Source organism: Propithecus coquereli, unplaced genomic scaffold (genome assembly GCF_000956105.1).
Source record: "Propithecus coquereli isolate 6110/MARCELLA unplaced genomic scaffold, Pcoq_1.0 Scaffold39, whole genome shotgun sequence".
Taxonomy (NCBI): Eukaryota; Metazoa; Chordata; class Mammalia; order Primates; family Indriidae; genus Propithecus; species Propithecus coquereli.
Window position 1 is genome coordinate 2,983,535 of NW_012149618.1, and position 21,124 is coordinate 3,004,658.

At 50.1% G+C, this 21,124-nt stretch overlaps 2 protein-coding genes across 5 annotated transcripts; one reads left to right on the plus strand and one right to left on the minus strand.

Moving 5' to 3' along the window:
* Positions 1-4,904: 4,904 nt before the first annotated feature.
* Positions 4,905-16,535, minus strand: SLC5A6 (solute carrier family 5 (sodium/multivitamin and iodide cotransporter), member 6). 4 transcript variants are annotated; one of them, XM_012652503.1, is made up of 17 exons: positions 16,428-16,535; positions 15,878-15,944; positions 12,027-12,560; positions 11,648-11,713; positions 11,199-11,250; positions 10,736-10,803; positions 10,260-10,414; positions 9,709-9,849; positions 9,412-9,541; positions 8,747-8,835; positions 8,192-8,304; positions 7,752-7,819; positions 7,250-7,336; positions 6,919-7,100; positions 6,598-6,701; positions 6,248-6,363; positions 4,905-5,870 (listed from the first exon to the last, which is right to left on the minus strand). In XM_012652503.1, exons 3-17 carry the CDS (start codon positions 12,357-12,359, stop codon positions 5,694-5,696), a joined length of 1,881 nt encoding a protein of 626 aa, XP_012507957.1. In that variant the 5' UTR covers positions 12,360-12,560; positions 15,878-15,944; positions 16,428-16,535; the 3' UTR covers positions 4,905-5,693. The 4 variants fall into 4 exon arrangements, with proteins under 4 accessions (XP_012507957.1, XP_012507959.1, XP_012507956.1 ...); XM_012652505.1 differs by lacking the exon at positions 16,428-16,535 and adding an exon at positions 16,131-16,345 and having other exon boundaries at positions 4,905-5,840; XM_012652502.1 differs by lacking the exon at positions 16,428-16,535 and adding an exon at positions 16,131-16,345.
* Positions 16,536-16,647: 112 nt separating this feature from the next.
* ATRAID (all-trans retinoic acid-induced differentiation factor) lies at positions 16,648-20,983 on the plus strand. The gene is made up of 7 exons (XM_012652506.1): positions 16,648-16,872; positions 17,585-17,706; positions 19,504-19,575; positions 19,786-19,857; positions 19,951-20,072; positions 20,363-20,460; positions 20,674-20,983. The coding sequence occupies exons 1-7, from the start codon at positions 16,774-16,776 to the stop codon at positions 20,776-20,778; spliced, it is 690 nt and encodes a 229-aa protein (XP_012507960.1). The 5' UTR covers positions 16,648-16,773; the 3' UTR covers positions 20,779-20,983.
* The last annotated feature ends 141 nt before the right edge of the window (positions 20,984-21,124 follow it).

A 21,124-nucleotide genomic window follows, 5' to 3' on the forward strand; every position in this document is an offset into this window, starting at 1 on the left:
AAAAAAAAAAAATCCATGGAGGCCTCAGAATTCTAGGACTATTAGTGATGGGAAGCAGGAAGGAAACAGATTCCATGTCAGAAAGCTGGAAAGGAAGCCAAGCACCACAATGTTTTTCAAACAGTGGTTTCCAACTCATCAGTAGTTCATGCATGAAATTAATTTCATTGTGTATTTCCTACTAACAAGAACATTATCCTACCTAAATCACAATAGAACCATGAAACTCAGCAAATTAATGTTACTTCCATCTAATCCTCAGATTCCATTTAAATTTCACCTATGGCCCCAACTATGTCCTTTATAGCAAAAGGATAGAATTCAGAATCACATGTTGCATATAATTGCCGTGTCACTTTAGTCTCCTTCAGTCTAAAACATTTCTTCAATCTTCAGTTGACTTTGACTTTCATGACCTTCACACCATTCAAAATTGCAAATCAGTTATATCATAAAATGTCTCTCAATTTGGTTTTGTCTGATGTTTTCTTATGATCAGATGCAGGGGTTATGCATCTTTGAGAGGAATGTCACAGAAGCGATTATGCGTTTTTCCCATTGCATTTTATCAGATGGTATGTGACTTTGATTTGTCCTATTATTGACAATGTCGATTTTGATCACTTAATTAAGACAGTGTCTTCTAGGCTTCTTAACTACAAAAGTATTCTTTTGTGCAGAGCAAGGTTTTTGAAACTATGTAAATTCTGATTTATTCACATACTTTTATCAATATAAACTCATGATTTTCTTTATTTATTCAATGGGTTATAAACCATTACTATTATTTTGATACTCAGACTGTCCCAGATTTGGCCACCTGGCTTCTGTGTCCTTTCAATATGATCTTATCAATCCTTGAGAAGTACTTTGCTTTCTGGCTACTTTAACTTAGGATCTTTAGGATGAAGAACACCCCTTCAATGATTAGGAGAGACACAAGATGGAAACAAAGATATTACTTACAGGTCCTGGGCGGTGGGAGTACAGAGCACACTTGGAGGACCCACACACAGAGGTCCAGGAGTGCATGGAGAGAAACGGAGAGAGGGACTGTGGGCCAAAGTCTTTCCTGGGGTGCAAGGTGTTGTCCAAACAGGTTTCCCACAGGGAGTTCTAATTGATGGGCTTAAAGCGAGCAGGCACAAGTTCCAGGAGGTCATGCTGTGACTGAGAAGTAGTCTCTGGCATATCTGCACAGTCTACGGCAGAGTGAGAGGGTCGGTGGGGCCAGTCGGGTAGGCTGTATCTAGCTGTCCCTCTAGCTGTATCTAGAGGCTGGCAGCAGGAAGAAGTTGTATGAGGCAGATACCTGGATTGGTTACATTGAGGACCTGGGAAGAGGTAGAGAACAGGAAACTGTGTCAAGGGTAACTGAGCCCTGCTTCTCGTATGAGAAATTCCAACTTACTTTCAAAATGAATGCCAAGGCAACATAAAATTGTAAGAATTCACGACACCAACATATGTTGTACTTTGGCCCAACTCCAGAAACATTTTTGTCCAAGTAGCTCTGACTTTTAAAGTAGAGAATGATATTTAGAAGCTGAGATCTAGACACAAAGTACTTATTGCTATTGGGGTGCTACTGCTTCCAGGCCCTCTCAGTAGATGGAGCTACTTCCAACCCTATTTATTTCTATATCTATATAGGCATGTTGAAAAACACAAATACATGCCAATATCTCCTCCTATTCCAGTTCACTACCACAGGGTTCATTCTTGTTTTATCCCTTTCTATACACCTGACACCCTTCTCCAATAGTAGGAAACATGGCTCACATTACCCTTCATGTGCTTATCATTTGATTCACTCTATATGCAGCCCAAGCCCTATAACTGTCTCTTGCATAGATGCTTTCCTCACCCTGCACTAGGCTGGCCCCTACAGGGACGTCCTTATCACCCATCTTAGACTCCGACACCCACTCCAGCCTGCCTTTATAGTGGATGTCTTCTTCACCCTCCTTGGGCTGCCACCTGCTGCCAACAGGTCTTCCTTCCATATAGATGTTATCCTCACTGCACGCAGGCTCTAACCGCCCAGGTAGGGCTGCTCATATGTGTAGATACCCTCTTCGTTCTGTTTGGGTTCTGATTCTCCATGTGGGATACATACACAGATGGGCACACACACACATTTACTCAGGCTCTGAAAACCCATGCCAAGCAATGCCCCTTGTAGATGTCCTTCTCATGCTGTTAGGCTCTGACACCTCCCATCAAGCTGTCCCCACGGCTGGGTGCAGTGGCTCATGCCTGTAATCCCAGCACTTTGGGAGGCCGAGGTGGAAGGATTGCTTGAGCCAAGGAGTTCCAGGCTGCAGTGAGCTGTGATCGTGCCACTGCACTCCAGCCTAGGGGAAGAGTGAGATCCTGTCTCTAAAAAAAAAAATTACCCCTATGCATGCACCCCCTTCTCACTCCACCCCAGCTGACACCCACACCAGGTCTTCTTCTCTGTGGAAATGCCCTTCTCAGTTAATGCTCCTACACGCCACGCTAGGCTATCGACCCACACGGACCTTGGGCTCCAGCACTCCACAGCAGGCTGCCTCTCTGTGTGGACCTCTTCCTCACCCTGCTCAGGCTGACATCCCAAGGTGGGCCATTCCCATGCATAGCCTCCCTCCTCCTTCACTTGAGCTCTGATGTCCTGCACCAAACAGCCCCCGCGTGAATGCCTACCTTGCTCTGCTCTGTATCAGAGGAGCAGAATTAGGACTGAATTATTCAGGAAGGGGAGGGAAGAGCTCAGAAAATATTAACTACACCCCAGGGGCTGCTGGAGAGGAGGCAGACCATAGGGCAGAGTCACCTTGGTGTTTTCCAAGACTACCCATGCTCCTGCTGGAAGAATGGACAGGCCTTGGAAGGCAGAGGGAATGGGCAAGAGGCCATGAGGCTCGGATCTAGGCAAGAGAAAGAGGTCAGGGTTCTGAACTCAAGGATCTGCAGTCGTGGACATTACTCACTTCTCACCCCCATTTCTTGCAGATATGGCCAATCTGATTTTTTTTTTATGTTAAAACCCTGGGCAGGGCCAGGCGCAGTGGGTCATGCCTGTAATCCTAGCACTCTGGGAGGCCAGGGTGGGAGGATCACTTGAGGTCAGGAGCTCAAGACCAGCTTCAGCAAGAGCAAGACCCTGTCTCTACTAAAATAGAAAAAAAATTATCCAGTCAACTGAAAATAGAAACAAAAAAAAATTAGCCAGCATGGTGGCTCCCACCTATAGTCCCAGCTACTTGGGAGGCTAAGGCAGGAGGATCACTTGAGCCCCTGGAGCCTGGGAATTTGAGGTTGCTGTGAGCTAGACTGACACCACGGCATTCACTCTAGCCCAAGCAACAAAATGAGACTCTATCTCAAAAGAAAAAAAAACAAACCAGGGCAGACTGCCCTGCTCTCCACTCTCCTGCAGCCACACTGGCTTGGCCAAAAAATGAGGGGTGCTGAGGTCAGATCCCAAGAATTCAGAGATGACCTCCTTCCTTTGCTAGTTCTTGCTGACATACAATCATCACTCTCTCCCTCTTCTATGGCTTGAGCTATAAACCTTCCATTTCTGGTTTTCATAGATATTCTCCAATAGTTTCTGTTGCCTAAGCTAAGGAGAGCTTGCCCCAGAGGCAGCTCTACCAGGGCACCTGAACCAGGAAACAAATAAGGCTTGAATTTGGAAGAGCTCTTTTTTTAGTTACATTCCTGAAGTAAAGGAATGTAAAGGAAAGTGCAAAGGAAAAATGAATTCTTTCTAAATAATTACAGGCTTCTTATCTTTCCATCATTTTAATCCTCCAGGCAAAACAAGACAGGCTGAGTTCAGAGGCCCTTAGCTAACTTTTGTATCTATCCTCTCATGTATACTCAATTCTACTCCAATACAGCAACTTGAACCCTTGGGGGTATCATTCTCCCCAATTCTCCCTGGAGCCTCGCCCATGTGCATGTGAAATGTGATAGCTTCAGTGGACATCTCTGGCCTGTCAAAGTAACTTCCCAGGCCTAGAATAATGGCTCATGGCAGTTACCTAAGGTCCATACTGCAAAGGATTTTTTATGTTCAATACCAAGCCTTGTGGACCAGAGAAAAATCCATGGCAATAGGTCTAAGGCACGTTAGGAGCCTTCATTGTCATCATGAGTATAAATGAGGTCTGGGCAGGCTGGGAGTGGCTGGGGACTGGCTCTGGCACCGTGAGTCCTGTTCCTTCACAGGGCTGGCCAGGGCAGCAGGGGAAAGAGGGCAGAAGGGGTGACTCGGCGAGTTGGGTGGAGGTAGAAAAGGAGACACAGAACGTCCCAGCCCTGAGCGGATGGGATGTGGGAGAACAGCTGGATTGTGGCTGGGAGCCATGAGGAGACGGCCTTCCGTCCAGGCTAAACTCTCAGGTCTGCCTGGGACCCAGTCTGCGCTGAGGGGCCCTGGAGAGCTTGTGCGAGCTGCTCTGGGCAGCCGGACAGGGCCAGGCAGGGGCAGAGACCAGGTGTGGGAGGGCATGAGCACTGTCTTCACAAGACTATAAAAGTCTAATTAGAATGTTCTGTTTCTAAAATCAAGTATCAGCATTCTTCTTCCAGCCTGAAAAGTGGAAATCTCAGAGCAGCAGACACTGTTCTGGCAAAGGACAAGTGGAGCCAGAGAGAGGCCAGACTAAGCCACACGGTATGACAAGCCTCAGAGGAAGACAGTACACCCCTGGGGAGCACAATGCTGTCCCCTGAAGACATGGTGGCCACAGACTTGAAGCCATAGCACTAGTCCCCTTTGCCCCTCTCCTCAGCAGAGGAAGATGACCTGTGCACGGGAGGTGGCTCTTTATCCTCTCCAGGGTATGGGACAGGGTGGACAAGAGCAGTTGGAGACAATACAGGAGCCCAGATTCTAGGTCCAACAGCACATTTTATTCCCTAGGAACAAAGATATGCATGGAAGAACCTCCAAAAGGAAATGGGTGTGGGTGAAAGAATGACACCAGCGTGGCCTGCTTCAGAAGTCAGGTAGATGGCTGTTGCACAGTGGACCTGGTCATGGCCCTAGTTTCTTGGATCTACTTTTGCCCTGTCCCCAAGTGTCCATCTCAGAGGCAGACAATAGAGAAAGTGAGGTGGAAAACTTGTCTACTCTCTACAAAGGAGACGGAGGTACCTGTCTATTCCCAGAGGCCCAGGGACACGAAAACCTCCCTCTCAAGAACGGAGGTAGACAGGTAAGAATGAGAGGGGCCTGGGTGTCACAGATAACATTAAAGTAATCACAGGGGCCCACTGTGACTGGCAGAATCGGCGCTGAGATGGGACTACAAGGGAAGCAACAGCTGGCCAACGCAGCTTTGAGTTTTGTGGCGGAGACAGGCAATCTTCCGAATTGGGCCCTAAAAGGGCTCTGGCTCTGTTGAATCAGAAGCCATTATCCTTTTCCCAGAGGATTTGCTTCTATCACCCCTGCAAGCCTGGTCCTTTACAGGTTGGCAAGGAATGAAGAGAAACCCTGCCCTACCCTTACACACTCGAGATGTGACAGCTTCTACTGCAGGCAAGAACCTCTAAGAATAAGGTCCTTTGGTTTGGGCCAAGTCATCCAGGCCCATCCCTGCAGAACACATCAAGTGATTCATCCCTGTACTACAGGGTAGCCTCTGGCTGCTGCCTGGCAGAGTGAGGACAGAGGCTGGGGTCCTGAGTCCACGTCACAGGGAGGTCTCCTGGAGGACAAAGGTGGGGCTGCTCCCCTGCTGAGCCCAGCCGTCCAGGGCCACCACTTCCTTGTCTTTGCTGTCCCTCAGCACACCATTCACCATCTTCTCCGGAAACAGGTCAGTGTCCACGGGGAGGTCCTGGGGACATGAACAGCAAAGGTGGTGGACCTGTTGAATATGGACACAGGGTGGTGAAGGGATTCATGCAATGAAGGTCCCTGCTAGAAGGAGCCAAGCAAAGCTGGGTGGGGGAGGGGAGAGCAGGGGGAAGAAAGGGAGGAGCAAAGCATGGGGGGAGGGGCTTGAGAGGAACAGGGAGGGGAACGGAACACATCTGCGGCTGAGATCCATACCTCCTGACCTCGGAACCAGTAAGGTCCTGTGGTAGCAGCTGGGACAGCTGCTGTGGGACAGTCCACGCTTAGCAGCTCCTCAGAGAGAGGGGCGCTGGGGCAGGGGGAAAGGAAAGAGGTGGAAGGGAACCCGGATGGTCTGGTGGCATCTGCGAAGGGAAGGGAGGGGGTCGTTTGGACAGCAGGTACTACCTGGCTGTAGCTCCTGCAGCAGAGCCGCTTCTGACAGGACAAGGGCAGGAAGGCGAGGAGTCTTGGCAGCACTGGGTAAATGGTCCCAGGCTTCAGGGGCCGGCCCCGCATTCCCCCTGAAGGCAAAGGCGCTTCTGAGTCTTCTACGTGGAACCGTCCAGAGCAGCAAGCCCTCTTCTCCCTCTGGGGCTCAGTGGCCCCAGCCTTCTCCCACCTCCTAGATCTCAGTGAGAAGCCTGTCACGGACACCTGAGGGCTCAGAGGGCGGGGTCCCCTCTCCCAGCAGACTGCAGAGTCCCCGAGGGCCCTCCCTCAGCCCCTCCCGTTCCTCTGCAATCCCACACCCTCACCGGTGAGCAGGCTGATAATCAGGCCCACGACAATGACTGTGGTGGAGTTGTGGGCGCTGTACCACATATAGGACAGGGAGTAGAGCCGCTGCAGCCCCGTGGGCCTGGGGAGAGGAGAAAGGAGAGGACAGTTAGCAATATCTTGGAAGGGCGCCCCTCAGGCACCTGGCTCTGCCCACCTGCACGGTCCCAGAGTCTTGGGACACAATACCCAACATCACCCTGAGGCCTCAGGTGGCCCATGCCTTAGCAAGGCCCCAGTGAAATCCCTCAAAAATGAACTCCTATCCCCAAGGAGAAAGATAGTAAGCCCCGCCTCACTTGGAGAGGGTAGTTGAGGTCATCAGTGTGGTCACAGTGGCAGCGGTCAGATTGCTGGGCAGGGAGAAGTTGGATCCATTAGGGGGAGAGGGTGCCACACTGGAGCTCATGCTGGTCACTATGCTCCCGATGCCAATCCAGAAGGCCATGACGAGTCCAGCCAACAGGCCCACGATGGCACCCTGCCCAGAGACACAGTGCAATCTCCTGTCGCAAGGCCAGCCTTCCCATCCTTCACACCAGTCCCCAGACCTCCTGGTGAGAGCCCTGCCAACCCATTCCCCAGGCCCATCCCACTGCACATGACTAGGGAACCAGATGCATCACTCACAGGAGGGTTGGCACAAGGAAAGAAAATTCCAAGACAGAAGAGTCCAAGCAGCGGTCCCCCAACCATGCCAAAGATGCTGATTGCTGCCTGGGAGGACAGGGTTGAAGGGGAATAAAAAGAACACACAGGCTCAGAGACCTCCAGCCTCATGGTAGAACACAGCCACCCACCATTGCCTCAGAGCCCCACTTGTCAGATCTGTCTCTTCTCCCTGGAACCATAGAAGTTACGAATCCAGAGAGCAGGGGTGGTTAAGGGAACGTGCTTTGGGTTCTCCTCTGAAGCTGATCCTTAGATCTCTCTGAGCCCAGATGTCCCAGGAATGACCCTAGGGCTTTTAGCTACTTGAGAGTCTGGTCACAGTAAAGGTGGTCCATCAAAAGGAAATTTCTGACACCTGCCCCTTTCATTCCTCTCAAAATAGCTGGCTTCCTCAATTTCCTGTTTCAATCAATTCCTTTCCTCCCTTTAAAATTTGTTCCCCCCCCACCCCCATCATTACCTGCAGCACAGGTCCCATCTGGGAGGAAATATAGGCCATTCCCAGACACAGCAGCCCATAGCCAAATGCTGGGGGGGGAAAGAGAAGAGAGGAAACAAGCAGATGTGATTAACACAAAAAAACAGTGAAGCAAGTTAAGCAAAAACAGTTAAGCAAGGCTCCCTGCCCAGCCAAACTGCCACCTCTGTGTCCCTGGAAACAAGGCCACACTACCTGACACCCAGCTCCAGACCCCTGCCACCAAGTCCTCACTCCTACATGACTCAGAGACCTCCCAGGAGATGCCCTGAGATGTCATCAACCAGGGAGTGGAGGCTGTGTGCTTCACTGGGCAAGCACTGAGCGCAGGATAAAGCAGGGGTTTCACGCACACTGAGGACAGTAGTCAGGGTGTAACTTGGAAAGAAGCAGGCTGAAGATATGACGAAGCATGATCTCACCGAGGCTTTTGGAAAGCATGATGGCCCGGGCTTCAGAGAACTCAGGGAACCAGGGTCGAATCAGGTCTTCCATCGTCACAGTTGCCAATGAATTAAAAGCAGAGGATATGGTGCTGAAAAGAAGGAGCAGAAGTAGGAGCTGCGCTGAGTGTGGGAGCTGAGAGAAGCAGAACTAACATAGGACTACGGAGGGACTAACATGGGCTCTACACCCTAAAGGGGGACAGGAAACCCATACTGCCAAAAACCTCCTCACAGCTGGAGCCGAGTCCCCCTCAGAGGGGGCCTGGAGGCAAGGACATGGTCCTTTCCTGAGTGTGGGTACAGGTTTTGTTCAAGTAGATCGATTCCTGGTATTGTAAAAGGAGAACCCTTAACCAAAACGCGGGTATCTCCTGGGAGCTGTGCTCTGTCCTGCACAGATGAGCTGTCCCTTGTTATCCACAGTGGATGGGTACAGTGAGAAACTCAGAGGGATCCCCTCCTCCACCTGTCACCTTGTACCAAGTAGGGCTCAGGTGCACCAGGCCTGAGGGAAATGGTCAAAGGAGGTACCTGAGGGAGCCACTGAAGAGGCAGGCAACAAAGAGCCCAGGCAGGCCGGGCAGGTCTTTCAGGAGATCCATCACAAAGTACAGGACGAACTGCGAGCAGAGCAGAAGCCCAGAGCATCCTCAGGGGGATGCCTTTCCCAGGGCAAGCCATGCGGGGAGGCTCCCTTTGCATGTGCACGTGTCAGTATGAGACTGGGTGCACCAGGAGGGGAGCCAGGCACTGAGGCACCTCTGCTGACCCACGTGACTCCACAGTGAGTGGAGAGAAAATGGGCTCCGGAGAGAGAATGACGCAGTTCATCCCCCAGATAGCAGCGTGACATCCACACACTGGCTACCTCATTGAGCCCATTTTCTCCTCTGTGAAATGAGACTGTTGAGAAGCTTAGGAGAGACCAAGTGTGTGACAGCTCGCAGCAGAGCATGTGGTACACAGTGGGGAGTCAGTCAAGGTATGTCTCCACCCCAGCAGTGTGAGCATGTGACTGTTGATGCCAGGGGCTGGGATCCTCACATGCTAGACTGCTAGCATCTCAGAGTGAGAAAAGATTTTGTATCCATCTCCCACCCAGGGTGACAGTCCTTTCTGTAACCCACAGACACTCCTCTTGGGGGCCCAGGAGGGCTCCTCACAGGCATAAAAGGGAGCCAGGGAGGCCTTCTCACCTGGTCAGGGGCTGCCTCAGACTGCTGGGTGCTCATGGGATATTTCTGGTAATAGGCAAACATGACCAGGCCAATGAGGCAGCCCATGCCGAGGACCACCTGCTGGCAGGGGAACACCGCGTAACAGGACCTGCAAAAGAGGCCGGTGCCAAGGAGAGATGGTATTCACAGACAAACTCAGCACATCCTGATCCCAGTGAGTGTGTGTGTGTGCTCTGGCATCCTGCCTCACCCCAATTATCTCCGGGAAACCCATCTCCCAGCCCTTGCTCAGAATCTTCGTGTCCCTGCACTCACAGCACAGCAGCCTTCTCCGTGCGGGAACTGAGGTAGCGCTGCACCTGAGCCTGGTTCACCCCGTACAAGGAGAGCATCATAAAGACACCCCCAAAGGCCAAGGTCCAGAAGGTATGCCGCACAAAGGGGTCCGGATCCAGCCTGTAACAGACACTACTTAGTCACCATGCCACAGCCCCAGAGACTCAGCCTTCCTGCCCTCCTGGCAACATGGGTCAGAGGACAGCAAAGCAGAGACACCACTATTAGGGCCAAGGGCAAGACACCAGGTGCACTCAACAGACAGTGCAGCAAGTCAGAGGGAGGGTTCCACTTCTCCATTCCCCAGCCGCATTCCAGGTACTCATCCTAGGCAACGTCCTGACCCTTCTTGACATCAGATGGGCACCTATGATCACCCTTCATCTCTGCAGGGACAGCTTCCCACTGACTAGTGTTGCGCCTGAGGTTTCCCAGCCCACCCTCTACTTACTACAGCCCTGAGAGCAGGCTCTAGGATAGGCAAGCTCCCAGGCACTGCAGACCTCAGCCACGGGAAGGGATATACTTACTCGATCCCAGAGATGCGGCCGTGCTGGGAAGCCACGGCCCACACACGCCCCAAGCCGCCCACCTTGTCTGACCCCACGATGATAACTGCCAGCTGCCCTAAGAACATGACCAGTGTCTGGAACACATCTGTCCAGATGACGGCCTTCAGCCCGCCCTGCAGGGAAAGGACAGCACACCGCCAGGTCTTCTAAACCATCCACCGTTAAGGACACAGGGCCTTTAGCAGGGAGATTATACTGCTGTCGGGGGTGTAACTGCTCACACCCTGTTGACATCATTTCCACCCCATCCTCTACTTTCATGTCAGCCCTGCTCCTAAATCCCACCCTAAATCTCATCTCACCTCATCCCACCCTAGAATTTCATCCCATCTCCTCACCTAGATGTTTACCTCATCCCTTCTTTTCCTTCTGCTCCCACCGCCTCTCTTTACTTCATCCCTTCCCCTGCATCCCCCAGAGCTTACTGTACTTACCAGAGCAGTATAGACAGTACAGACAATGCCTAGGGTCAGCACGGACAGCCACAGATCAAAGCCGGTCACTGTAAGCAGATAAAAGTCAAACTCCAATCCCTGGAAGAGGGTCTGCCAGGGAGAAGCTCCAGTAGGGCAGCCAGGTCACATCATGGAGATGAAGCATTTGGTTATTAACAACGAAATAAATTATTCATTACAATGGAAAAAAATTGATTGTAGAGCTCCACCAAAAGGTATTAATTAACCAATTCGGATGAGGCATGGTAATGTCTGAGTAGCTTTCAAGTGATATGAACCAAGCCTGCCTCCTCCTCTAAAAGAGACCAACCCAAGGGGCCCATGCGGTGAATTCATTCCCTGTCCAAGGTCAGATTCATTTCTGCACTCTCCTCTGTCTGCCCCTCCCGAAGATGCTTTCCCGACCTGCCATGGCTGGAAGCCAGGGGCTGTGACTCCTCACCTGCATTGAGAGCCAATGATGGTGCATAAAGCACAACCCCCATGTAGATCACCTGTTGGATGCGGAAAAGAGAACGTGCCAGGGAGAGGAGACAAGGGTGGGAAGAGAGAGGAGGAAAGACGGGACCTCAGCTCCAATATGCCAGCAGCTTCCCCTCATCTAGGCTCACTTCCCTATCCCTTCTCCTCCCAAATTCTGGCTTGGTGCCACTGTGGTATCCATGCTAGAATTGGAAGGAACGGGCAAGCAGGATGCCTCTGGGTGCTTAGGGGATGCTGACCCCTAGCAGGAATCCTGCCAGTCTGACAGCAGGGAAGGCTGCAACTCCCTCAGGATGCTTGAGTTCAGGTTCCCCTACCATTCCCCAGGCTCAATTTCTTTTGTTTGTTTTTTCCTTTCAAATCTACACCTGCAGACCCAGGCTCAATTGCTATCCTCATTGTACTTACCATCTGAAAGATGAAGGTCACGGTGCCACAAATCCGGACAGTTTTATTGAATCGGAGCTCCAGGTACTGGGTATACAGAAAAAAGGTATTCCTCCTGACTCCACCTCCACGATTCATGTACAACTTCCCTCAAGAGGCTTGCGAATATCAGGGAATCCAACGTATACCCACTCTGAGCCCTACTCAGCACAGCACTCTCCTTCTTCCCCCACTCCCATCCCCCTACCCCAACCTCACCCAGAAAGAACTATCAACACAGGTAAGTTTCTGTCACTGTCATTAGATGGAGGAGATCCAGGGTCCCAGATCCTTCATATGTGCCCTGTTCCTCTTCTCCATCCCTGACCCTGGTGGCCCCATGTGCTCCTCCCATGCTCACCTCATAGGCACTGGTGAGATGCAGGCGGTAGAAGATAGGGATGAAGATGTGTGCAGGAATCAGCAGCCCCAGGAAATAGGAGCAGCCCAGGAACCAATACTGGGTCCCAAATCGGTAGATCTCAGACGGCACACCCAGGATGGCCACGGCTGACTGGAAGGTGGCCAGCAAGGACAGCGCCACAGGAAGGCAGCCCATTTTGCGGTCTGCCATCAGCAGCTGGCCAACAGTATGGCGGCCCCAGCCACGAAAAGCATGGTAAAGCCCGATGGCAAGGGAGAGAACCAGCAGCAGGATGAACACCACGTAGTCCACGAGGGAGAAGGTGGACATGATCACGCTTGTATCCGAGGCTGGGCGGAGGGGTGCTGAGGTGCTTACCCCTACACTGTGTCTGCGATCTGCAGCCAGTTGCTGCTCCTGGGCTCTGGGCTGCCAGTCAGCTGGGCAGTGGTGGGCAAGTGGCTACAATCTGGCTCCCAACCACGGTCTCACAGTCCTCCTCCTCCCCCAAGTGACATTGTCCAGGGTGAGCTGCAAAGGAATCGGCTTCTAGTCAGACCTAGCCTGCCTTTGTGGCCAACCCCCCTCAGGTCTTGTACATCCCAAACCCACGGGACTTGGACCAGCCAGTGTGGTGGCAGGCCTGGAAAGTCTGGAGCCCTGCTATGGGTTTGGGAGGGGAGTTAGGTGAGAAGGCAAGCAGTAGAGAGAAACAGTCTGGAGACAATAATTTGACTAAGACCTTTGGGTATGCAGAGTTATGAAATTCAAGAACCTTCTTAGGTCTCCAGTCGAGTAGCAAAAGAAAAATCAACTCTAGCTTAAGTTTCTTCTCAAAATAATTACCTGCTCGCATGTGCAGGCACAGATCCAGTCACTACAATCTACTAAGCCAGCAGAGCCCAGCCTGGCGCCACAGCCCAGCAGGGAAGAAGACACAGAGACTAATGACAGCAGGGCTTCTCCTATACCCCTGGCCTCAGCCTCTACCTCCCATGATCCTGTGTCACCCTCCTAGGTGATCACCAGTGAGACTGACTCTGTGGCAGCCCCAAACTCCATTCTAGGCATCTCCGGGCCAACCCTAGAGATGCCCCTTTCTTAAAGTTCTCCCCAACACCCCTAGAGAAACCCTGCCATCCACCTCTCAGCCCCTCTACCTGACACACCGCAGTAAATAGCAGATGCAGGAAGAGCAGTGGGATTCAAAAGTGAGAGCAGCAAGGTGAGAGGGCACCATGCTGGAGCCAGGGGTTCAGAGTTATGATTCCAGGGCTATTTTGGAGAGGAGCGAACCAGCCAAGGAGCTGGGGGGCAAGAGACAAGCTGGGGAGAGTGGTCCCATCCTGCTGGAGGAAGACACCTACCTAGAGAAGCAATCCCTGTTCAGAGGCAGAGTTGCAGGGAACTGGGCAGAGGCTGAGGATCTGGCTCTATAAGTGGCTGAGATGAGATCAGGAATGGGGGTGGGGTGAAGCTCAGCAGTCATTTGTTTTGGCCCCTTAGGGTAACTAACCCCTGTGATCTAAAATGGCCCTATCACCCTATGGCCCCCACCCCCAACTCAGAGGGAGCAGGGAGCTCATATTCAACAGCATTCCTAAATGGATTAGGCTTTCAGCCTAAATCACTCTTGGCACTCTGCTGGAGGGAGTTGGAAAAGAGGAACTGAAAGAAGATAGGTAAGTTGATTTTCTAACTCCTACACAAGAAATATTAATCTTCCAAGAATATATCCCCAATCCTCAGAGGAACAACGGTAGGATGGTAGTATTTCAAATCTTTTTTTTTTTTGGAGACAGAGTCTCAACTCTGTTGCTTTGAATAGAGTGCCATGCGTGGCGTCAGCCTAGCTCACAGCAACCTCAAACTCCTGGGCTCAAGCGATCCTCCTGCCTCAGCCTCCCGGGTAGCTGGGACTACAGGCACGTGCCACCGTGCCCGGCTAATTTTTTCTATTTTACATTGTTTTGGCCAATTTGTCTCTATTTTTAGTAGAGACGGGGTCTCGCTCTTGCTCAGGTTGGTCTCGAACTCCTGAGCTCAAGCAATCCTCCCATCTTGGCCTCCCAGAGTGCTAGGATTACAGGCGTGAGCCACTGTGCCCGGCCAGTATTTCAAATCTTAAAGAAAGTTTTAGAAATCACTATTACAAACACCTCCCTCCCCCCATTTCACAGACAAGCACGCTAAGGCCCAGAAGGTTCAAAAGACCTTTCCAAAAGCACAGAGCCAACTATTGCCGCAGGCTAGATTAGAACCTAGGTCTAGTGATTTCACCATCTATCCTGCTCACCACGCATATCATAAATACCTTACTGGTATGGGGGAAAAAACCACCAGAGAATGCCGTGAATTTAGATGGCCTAACATGGTAACAGTTAACCTTTGCTGAACACCTGCTCAGAAAGCCAGCAGTGTGTTAGTTAGGTGCTTTATAAACATTAGTAATGATAAATGACAACTAACACTTTCAAGATATCATGGCTTAGGTTAAAACATGAATAATCTCTAGTTCTCACAAGAACACTGAGAGGTTAAATAACTTGCTTGAGGTTGTGCAGTATGACACAAGACAAGAGAGAAACAGTGCTGTCTGCAGCTGTGACAGATGATTCACCAGGGGCCCTGTCCTCACAACTCCCAGTACCATGGTAGGAACAGAGTGTTAAACGTATTCAGTCACTCACAGGACATAGTTTAGATTTCAACTAATTAAGAGACAGATTAATATAAACTGTGTTTTCTGTTCTTGCCCACTAGGAGAAAGATCAGGCTGTCTTCTGGCTCTCCCACACTAGGCTCTTGCGGAGATGTCGCCTAGTTGGCAAGATATAGTCTCATGCAGACTTAACCTGAACTCTGAACCTTGTGGGGCCAGTAAAGCAAGGAAATCAGAGCTGGCAACTCTTGGATCACATGTTCTACAGAGTCACAAATGTTAGAGCCTAGAATGAGGCCATTCTGGTTTAACCTAAAGATGCCCTGGGCCTCTGTACATTCCAACAACCTGAGTTTTCTCACTTGTCCTTGGCAAGTTTTTATTGTTATGCTAAAGATGATGGGAAGTGCTGGAGAGTAAAAGGAGAGATGTCTGCTGCAGGCAAATAACATGTAGCACTAACAAGTTGGTGGTATGTATAGGCAGGTGGTTGGAGAAACAAGAAAGGGCCCAGTATAGGACACAGATGTACAGAAATGGAGACCCTCTACTAACGGGGCTTCCTGATAAATTCTATTTGCATAATGTGCAGAGAAGCCTTCGGGGTGGCTGGAGAGAGAGCTGGACAAGACAAGAAAAACCTGACCCAGTAACAAACCCTTCATCCGGCACAATTCTAAGAACAGAGCAGTCATCCAGACCTTACAGACTTGCGTCTCTCTGAGTGGGAGCCAAAAGGAAGAGCTCAGTTGTTTCGCTGAAACTGTAACACACTAGGGCACAAACAGCAAGTTGTGGGACCCCTTGTAAAAAAACTCACTTTGGTCACCAGTGCACTGGATTGCTTTGACTCCTACAAAAGGCAGAGGGGTCACTGCAGGACCAACTGTCGCAAAAAGATTCCCTCAAAATCTGTCCTTGGGTCTAAAAGGCTTTGGGGGCCCTCATTAAAATGCTAATAGCTACTAACATCTTAGAAAATCTGCCAGCCAGCTGAATGTAAATCCTTTCAGGAAATTTCAGGCAGATACCTGGGGGTATGTAGAAGGGAAAAGCCTGAGTCGGCTTTAATGAGCTTCTGGCTGGTCCTAACCAAGCCCACACTCCGTCCCTCACGGAGCGGGGCTTCTCTGGCGCCCTTCAGTCAGGGCCCCCGCCACCCTGGGGCAGCGCTGCCCTCCCTTACCTCCGTGGTTCAGCCAGGGCTAGGAAGGTCCCTTCGTTCTTCCCGAGATCTGCATCGCTCCCTTTTTCTGGGAAGGCAAAAGATTAGTTAGGGAAGCATCTATCCCGCCCCTACCTCCTCGCCAGGCTCTGGGACGCTGCGCGGTGTCAGGACTGAGGTGAAGGAGACTTGGTGCCCAGGGCGTTCCACGCTCGCGTCCTCCCGCTGGGGTTTGAGGTTTGCCCTTCGCCTTCTGCTCCTCCATCACTCTTACCCCTGTTTCCTTCCCGGTTTCCCTCTTCCCTCCACACGAGCGGAGACAGCCACTTCGCACTCGCACTTCAGGTCGTCCCAGTCCCCACGTTGGGAGCCAGCTCGCTCCGCCCCTTCCCTCCTCTCCGCCCCCGCCCCAACGCAGCTCTCCGGAGCCTCTCAGCACCTGACCACACCTTCTCGGCCCACCTGCCGGGTCTCCACACGTGGGTAACCCGAGAGCCGCGCCGCAGCGCCCGGGCCAGGAGAGAGCGAGGCCCCGCCCCCTGCCCGCCTCACGCCGCGCCGCCATGTTTACTGAGGGCAGATGGAGTGGCCCGAGCCTCTGTGGTGACACGACCTCGGCGTCCGCGCGCGGGTAACGCAGGGCTAAAAGAGCCTGCGGTCGCCTCGGGAAAGCCGAGCGGTGACGGGAAAAGCCTTCACTAAAGGAGGAAATGGAGAGGGGGTCGGCCAGTGTCCCCGAACTAGGGCTGGGGCGCATGGAGATAAGCGCTGACCTCCCCGGGCCGGAGCAACCCACAGCCCGCCCAGGCGATTGGACCCAGCCACTGAGGCTACGCCGGGAAAGGGCGTGACGCACCGGGGGCGGGGCCGCGCACGCAATTCAGGCGGGCCTCGGGGAAGGATGTAGGGAACGGAAAATGGCGCCTCGCTGGCAGGGCAATGTTACGAGCCTGGCGCCCGGGGTTGCGGCCCTGCTCCTCGCTCTGGGCGCGGGAAGGGCTCTGGCGCTACCCGAGGTACAGAGGCAAGTTTGAGGTCGGGCTGAAACACGGTTGCCGGCCAGCCATGTGTCTCGCTCGCCCGCGACTCTCCCCTCCCCGCAGCCGGTTTGCAGCTTTGACTTTGTCCCTGAAACCTCCATACCCCGGGTCCCGTTTCAGAGCACTCACGTTGCGCAGGCCTTCCATGCCCCAGCCCTGCCAACGTTAAAAGACCTGTGAAACTTGATCTCCTTGTTCCTTAATATTTGAATAACTTTAAGTTGTTCTTTCTACAGATGAGTCTAATGGCTCTTCTGCAAGCTCTCCGCGCACCAGTACCATATATATGATGTGCGGTGGTAGGACTGTACTTTTTGCAATACTTGGTGCGTTCTTTCTGTACCTGCAGTCCTTTTACCCCCGGCCAAACGGTCTGTCAGATTTACGGTCTGTCAGATTAAATCTTTGGAGACGGCATAATTGTTCGAATAGTGATCCTCAAAAATAAAGACCTTCACTGGGCAAGGTCTGGTACTAAGTCTCTGGTGAGCTGATTCGGCATCCGGCTCTGGGGAAGAAGTGGCATTTCCTAGCCTAGCCTGATATAAGGGTAGGGCACGAGCCATTTCTCTGCCCTGTGTTAGAGGAATTCTGGAGAGGTGTGCTGGCAGTTAATTCTTGATCCTTGTTTGTTCTTTTCTTGGCTTTTCTTTCTGGAGTTCTAATAAGGTTTCTTTCTCTTCTGCAGATATGCACCCAATGTCCAGGGAGTGTGCAAAATTTGTCAAAAGTGGCCCTTTATTGTAAGCAGACATCAGAGCTAATGCTGCATGCCCGTTGCTGCCTGAATCAGAAGGGCACCATCTTGGGGTGAGGGAGGAGAAGACATCTTTGGATACTGGATACAGGCCATTCCTTGGCCTGGCTGCTTTTCTCCCTTTACATCTTTTGAGATTACACCTATTCTTATGGCTTTAGCTGTAACTATTATGCAGGTGTCTCCCAAAACTAGATCTCTTTTAGTGTCCTTTGGCCTCTCCACGCTCTAGTTATATGTGGGTATCTCTAGCTTCCTATTAAACATTTCCTATTAAGTACACCCTAACTTCAAACTCAAAATTTCATAATTTTGCTTCCATTCTCTTCTTTTCCTAGTCTACCTAAATATTTCTCTGTATTAAACTTTCCGAAGACCATGTTTTTCCATTATCACCCTCTTGCTTTAATGCTATATTTGATAACTGTCTGTTGCCCTCAGGAAAAGGTTCAAGCTGTGAACCACCACAGACTAGTCCCAACCCAATTTTCCAACATTATTTCCAATTGTCCACTCAAACCCTCTATTAGGGTCTGGCTCCAGCCAGACTTGCCTACTTCCAAAGGCATTCCACCTTTGTGTCTTTGTTCAGGCCACTCTCCATACCTGAAATTGCCTTCCTCCACCAAATTAGGACATATCTATCCTTCAATTCCAATATCTTTTGTGTATGCTCTCTACTACTAAATCCCGGAGTAATACCTTTTTTTTTAAACTTCTCTAATCCTTAGTGTCTGTATCAACCAGATTTATTTATATATTGTCCTATTTCTTTCACATTATAATTTAATGTTTACATTGTTTTTATTTTTGGTTATGGTCTTGTTCCCATACTACATTGTAAGCCACTTGAAGGCTAAGATACTGCTATGTGTATTTTATATTCTCCCAATTTTTGCAGTTTGTAGGCACTTGGTAAATATGTGTAGAATAAAAGAATGGACAGCAATAGATATTGAAGAAAAAAATAATGTGACAGAGTCCTTAATGTCCAGAAGTTTACGACCAGTCTGTGTCAGGAAATACATTTGGAAAAAGTTTTCATTTATGTGCCTTGTATTTTTTTTTTTTTTATTTAAAGGCCCTCTGTGGATCTGAAAATCATAATATGAGATTCATTAATGTAGACAAGAAACACAAATTTCTGACTGGGCTTGGTGGCTCAAGGCTGTAATCCTAGCACTCTGTGAGGCCGAGGCAGGTGGATCATTTGGGCTCAGGAGTTCAAGACCGGCCTGAGCAAGAGTGAGACCCTGTCTCTACTAAAAAAATAGAAAGAAATTAGCTGGACAACTAAAAACATATACAGAAAAAAAAAATTATCCAGGCATGGTGGCACATACCTGTAGTCCCAGCTACTCGGGAAGCTGAGGCAGTAGGATTGCTTGAGCCCAAGGGTTTGAGGTTGCTGTGAGCTAGGCTGATGCCACGGCACTCTAGCCCGGGTAACAGGAGCTCAAAAAAAAAAAAAAATTTCTTCCAATATATGCACAGATGCATAGGTATACTGATAGAACAGTACTGGCTGATAGAACTTTCTATGATGACCGAAATGTTCTATATTTGTACTAACCATTACAGTAGCCACAATGTGGTTATCCCATTTGTACTTGAAATGTGGCTAATGAGGCACTGAATTTTTAGCTTAATTTAAATTTAAGTAGCTAGTGGTGACTGTATTGGATGATGCAGCATTAAAATGTCTACCATAGCACCTAGTTTGTGGCTCTGAACACAACTGTGTTCAATTACTATTAGCTGAAAGGGGGGCTGTGTAGTCAAATACAAATCTTGCCTTGGATGAAGAAAAAGAGAGATACATAATTATATTGATTACTTTGTTTCCTCAGGCTGGATCTCCAGAACTGTTCTCTGAAGGACCCTGGTCCAAACTTTCCTCAGGCACATACTGCTGTCATCATGTAAGTGGTTAGGTACCCTCCTGCCCCAAAGACAAATTTGGCAAAAGGTTAATGGAAAAGTCTTTGGAGGTAGACTCCTAAAAAGACGGATGAATATTAATGTCTAAATTTAGGCAACTCAGGATGAGAATTAAATTACCAGTCTGGGAAGATGTGTGACTATAAAAAGGGTGCTTCCCTGAGCAGATGCTAACAGTGTGTGTTTTGCAGAGACCTGCAAGCAAATCCCCTCAAGGGTGACTTGGCCAACACCTTCCGTGGCTTTACCCAGCTCCAGACTCTGTGAGTAAGGGGATGGGAAGAGAATCAAAGAGGGCAGTGCTGCAAGCTTAGCAATTGTGGGCTGTATTCTATGACTCCTTGTGTTGTCTTCAGGATACTGCCACAAGATGTCACCTGTCCTGGAGGTATTAATGCCTGGAATACTACTACCTCTCATATAGACAATCACATCTGCCAAGGACAAAAGAACCTTTGCAATAGCACTGGAGACCCAGGTATGTTGTCTTACCTCCAACCATCTGGAAACTGCCCTTCCTCCCTTGTATTCTGCATTTTAAATCAGAAAGACAAAGTTGCTTAAGTGCCTTTTATTTAGAATTCTAACCCCTTGGAAAGAAAAGGTCTTAAAATATATTATTGTTATAGTTAATGTTTTTATTATCTGGAATCTTCTTTCCTCTACCTTTCACCTAGAAATGATTGAGAGAATCTAAATTGAAACAGATAATTGAGAAACATACCTAAGGAGATCCAGTAATATTCTCTGTTTTTCTCTGGCTTTCAGAAATGTGTCCTGAGAATGGATCTTGTGCACCTGATGGTCCAGGTCTTTTGCAATGTGTTTGTGCTGATGGCTTTCATGGTTACAAGTGTGCACGCCAGGTGAGGAATTAGGCCTTCTAATTAGGGACAAGAGGAATGCATAGAGCAAAACCTCTCTGAGAGAACAGCTAAAGGAGCTGATACAAATACTTAGAGGTGGAAAACTATAGGAGAATTGCCCTGGATGAGGGGATAGGTAGGTACCTTAGCAAGTGTTAGGACATAGCCTGCTGTGTAATGGTGTATGGGATGTTTTTGGTCTGTCGTTAACAGGGCTCCTTCTCACTGCTTATGTTCTTCGGGATTCTGGGATCCACCACACTGTCCATCTCCATTCTGCTTTGGGGGACCCAGCGCCGAAAAGCCAAGATTTCATGAACCACATAGGTCTTACTACTGACCTAAGACCATCCTGATCCATCTTAGCCCTTCCAGGGAGATTTGCTTCCTAGACAGGCATCATGGGCCAGCAGATCGTCCTCAAGTGTGAGGCCATTAGAAGGAAGATGGAAAATTGCACTACCCTGGAGTGCACTTGTACCAGTTCCCATTTGTGCTGTTGCCTGTAATAAACACTTTTTTTCTCGTCTTGTTTTTTCTTTTTAGGGAAAGGCACCCTGCCTTTCTGTTTCTTGCGTGGGGTGGGAGGGACTACTTCAGGGCGGCTGGTGTTTTCAGGATTCCCCTGGTCTTGCGGTGCAGAGACCACGCGGGCTCACATCGC

Coding starts and splice junctions, on each gene's coding strand:
- SLC5A6 (XM_012652503.1), bottom strand. CDS start 12,359: ATGTCCACCTTCTCCCTCGTGGACTACGTGGTGTTCATCCTGCTGCTG. Junction 10,804..11,198: donor ATCATTGGCTCTCAATGCAG/GTGAGGAGTCAC, acceptor ATCTGCTTACAG/TGACCGGCTTTGATCTGTGG. Junction 5,871..6,247: donor GCTGCAGGAGCTACAGCCAG/GTAGTACCTGCT, acceptor CATATTCAACAG/GTCCACCACCTTTGCTGTTC.
- ATRAID (XM_012652506.1), top strand. CDS start 16,774: ATGGCGCCTCGCTGGCAGGGCAATGTTACGAGCCTGGCGCCCGGGGTT. Junction 19,576..19,785: donor GCACATACTGCTGTCATCAT/GTAAGTGGTTAG, acceptor TGTGTTTTGCAG/AGACCTGCAAGCAAATCCCC. Junction 20,461..20,673: donor GTTACAAGTGTGCACGCCAG/GTGAGGAATTAG, acceptor TGTCGTTAACAG/GGCTCCTTCTCACTGCTTAT.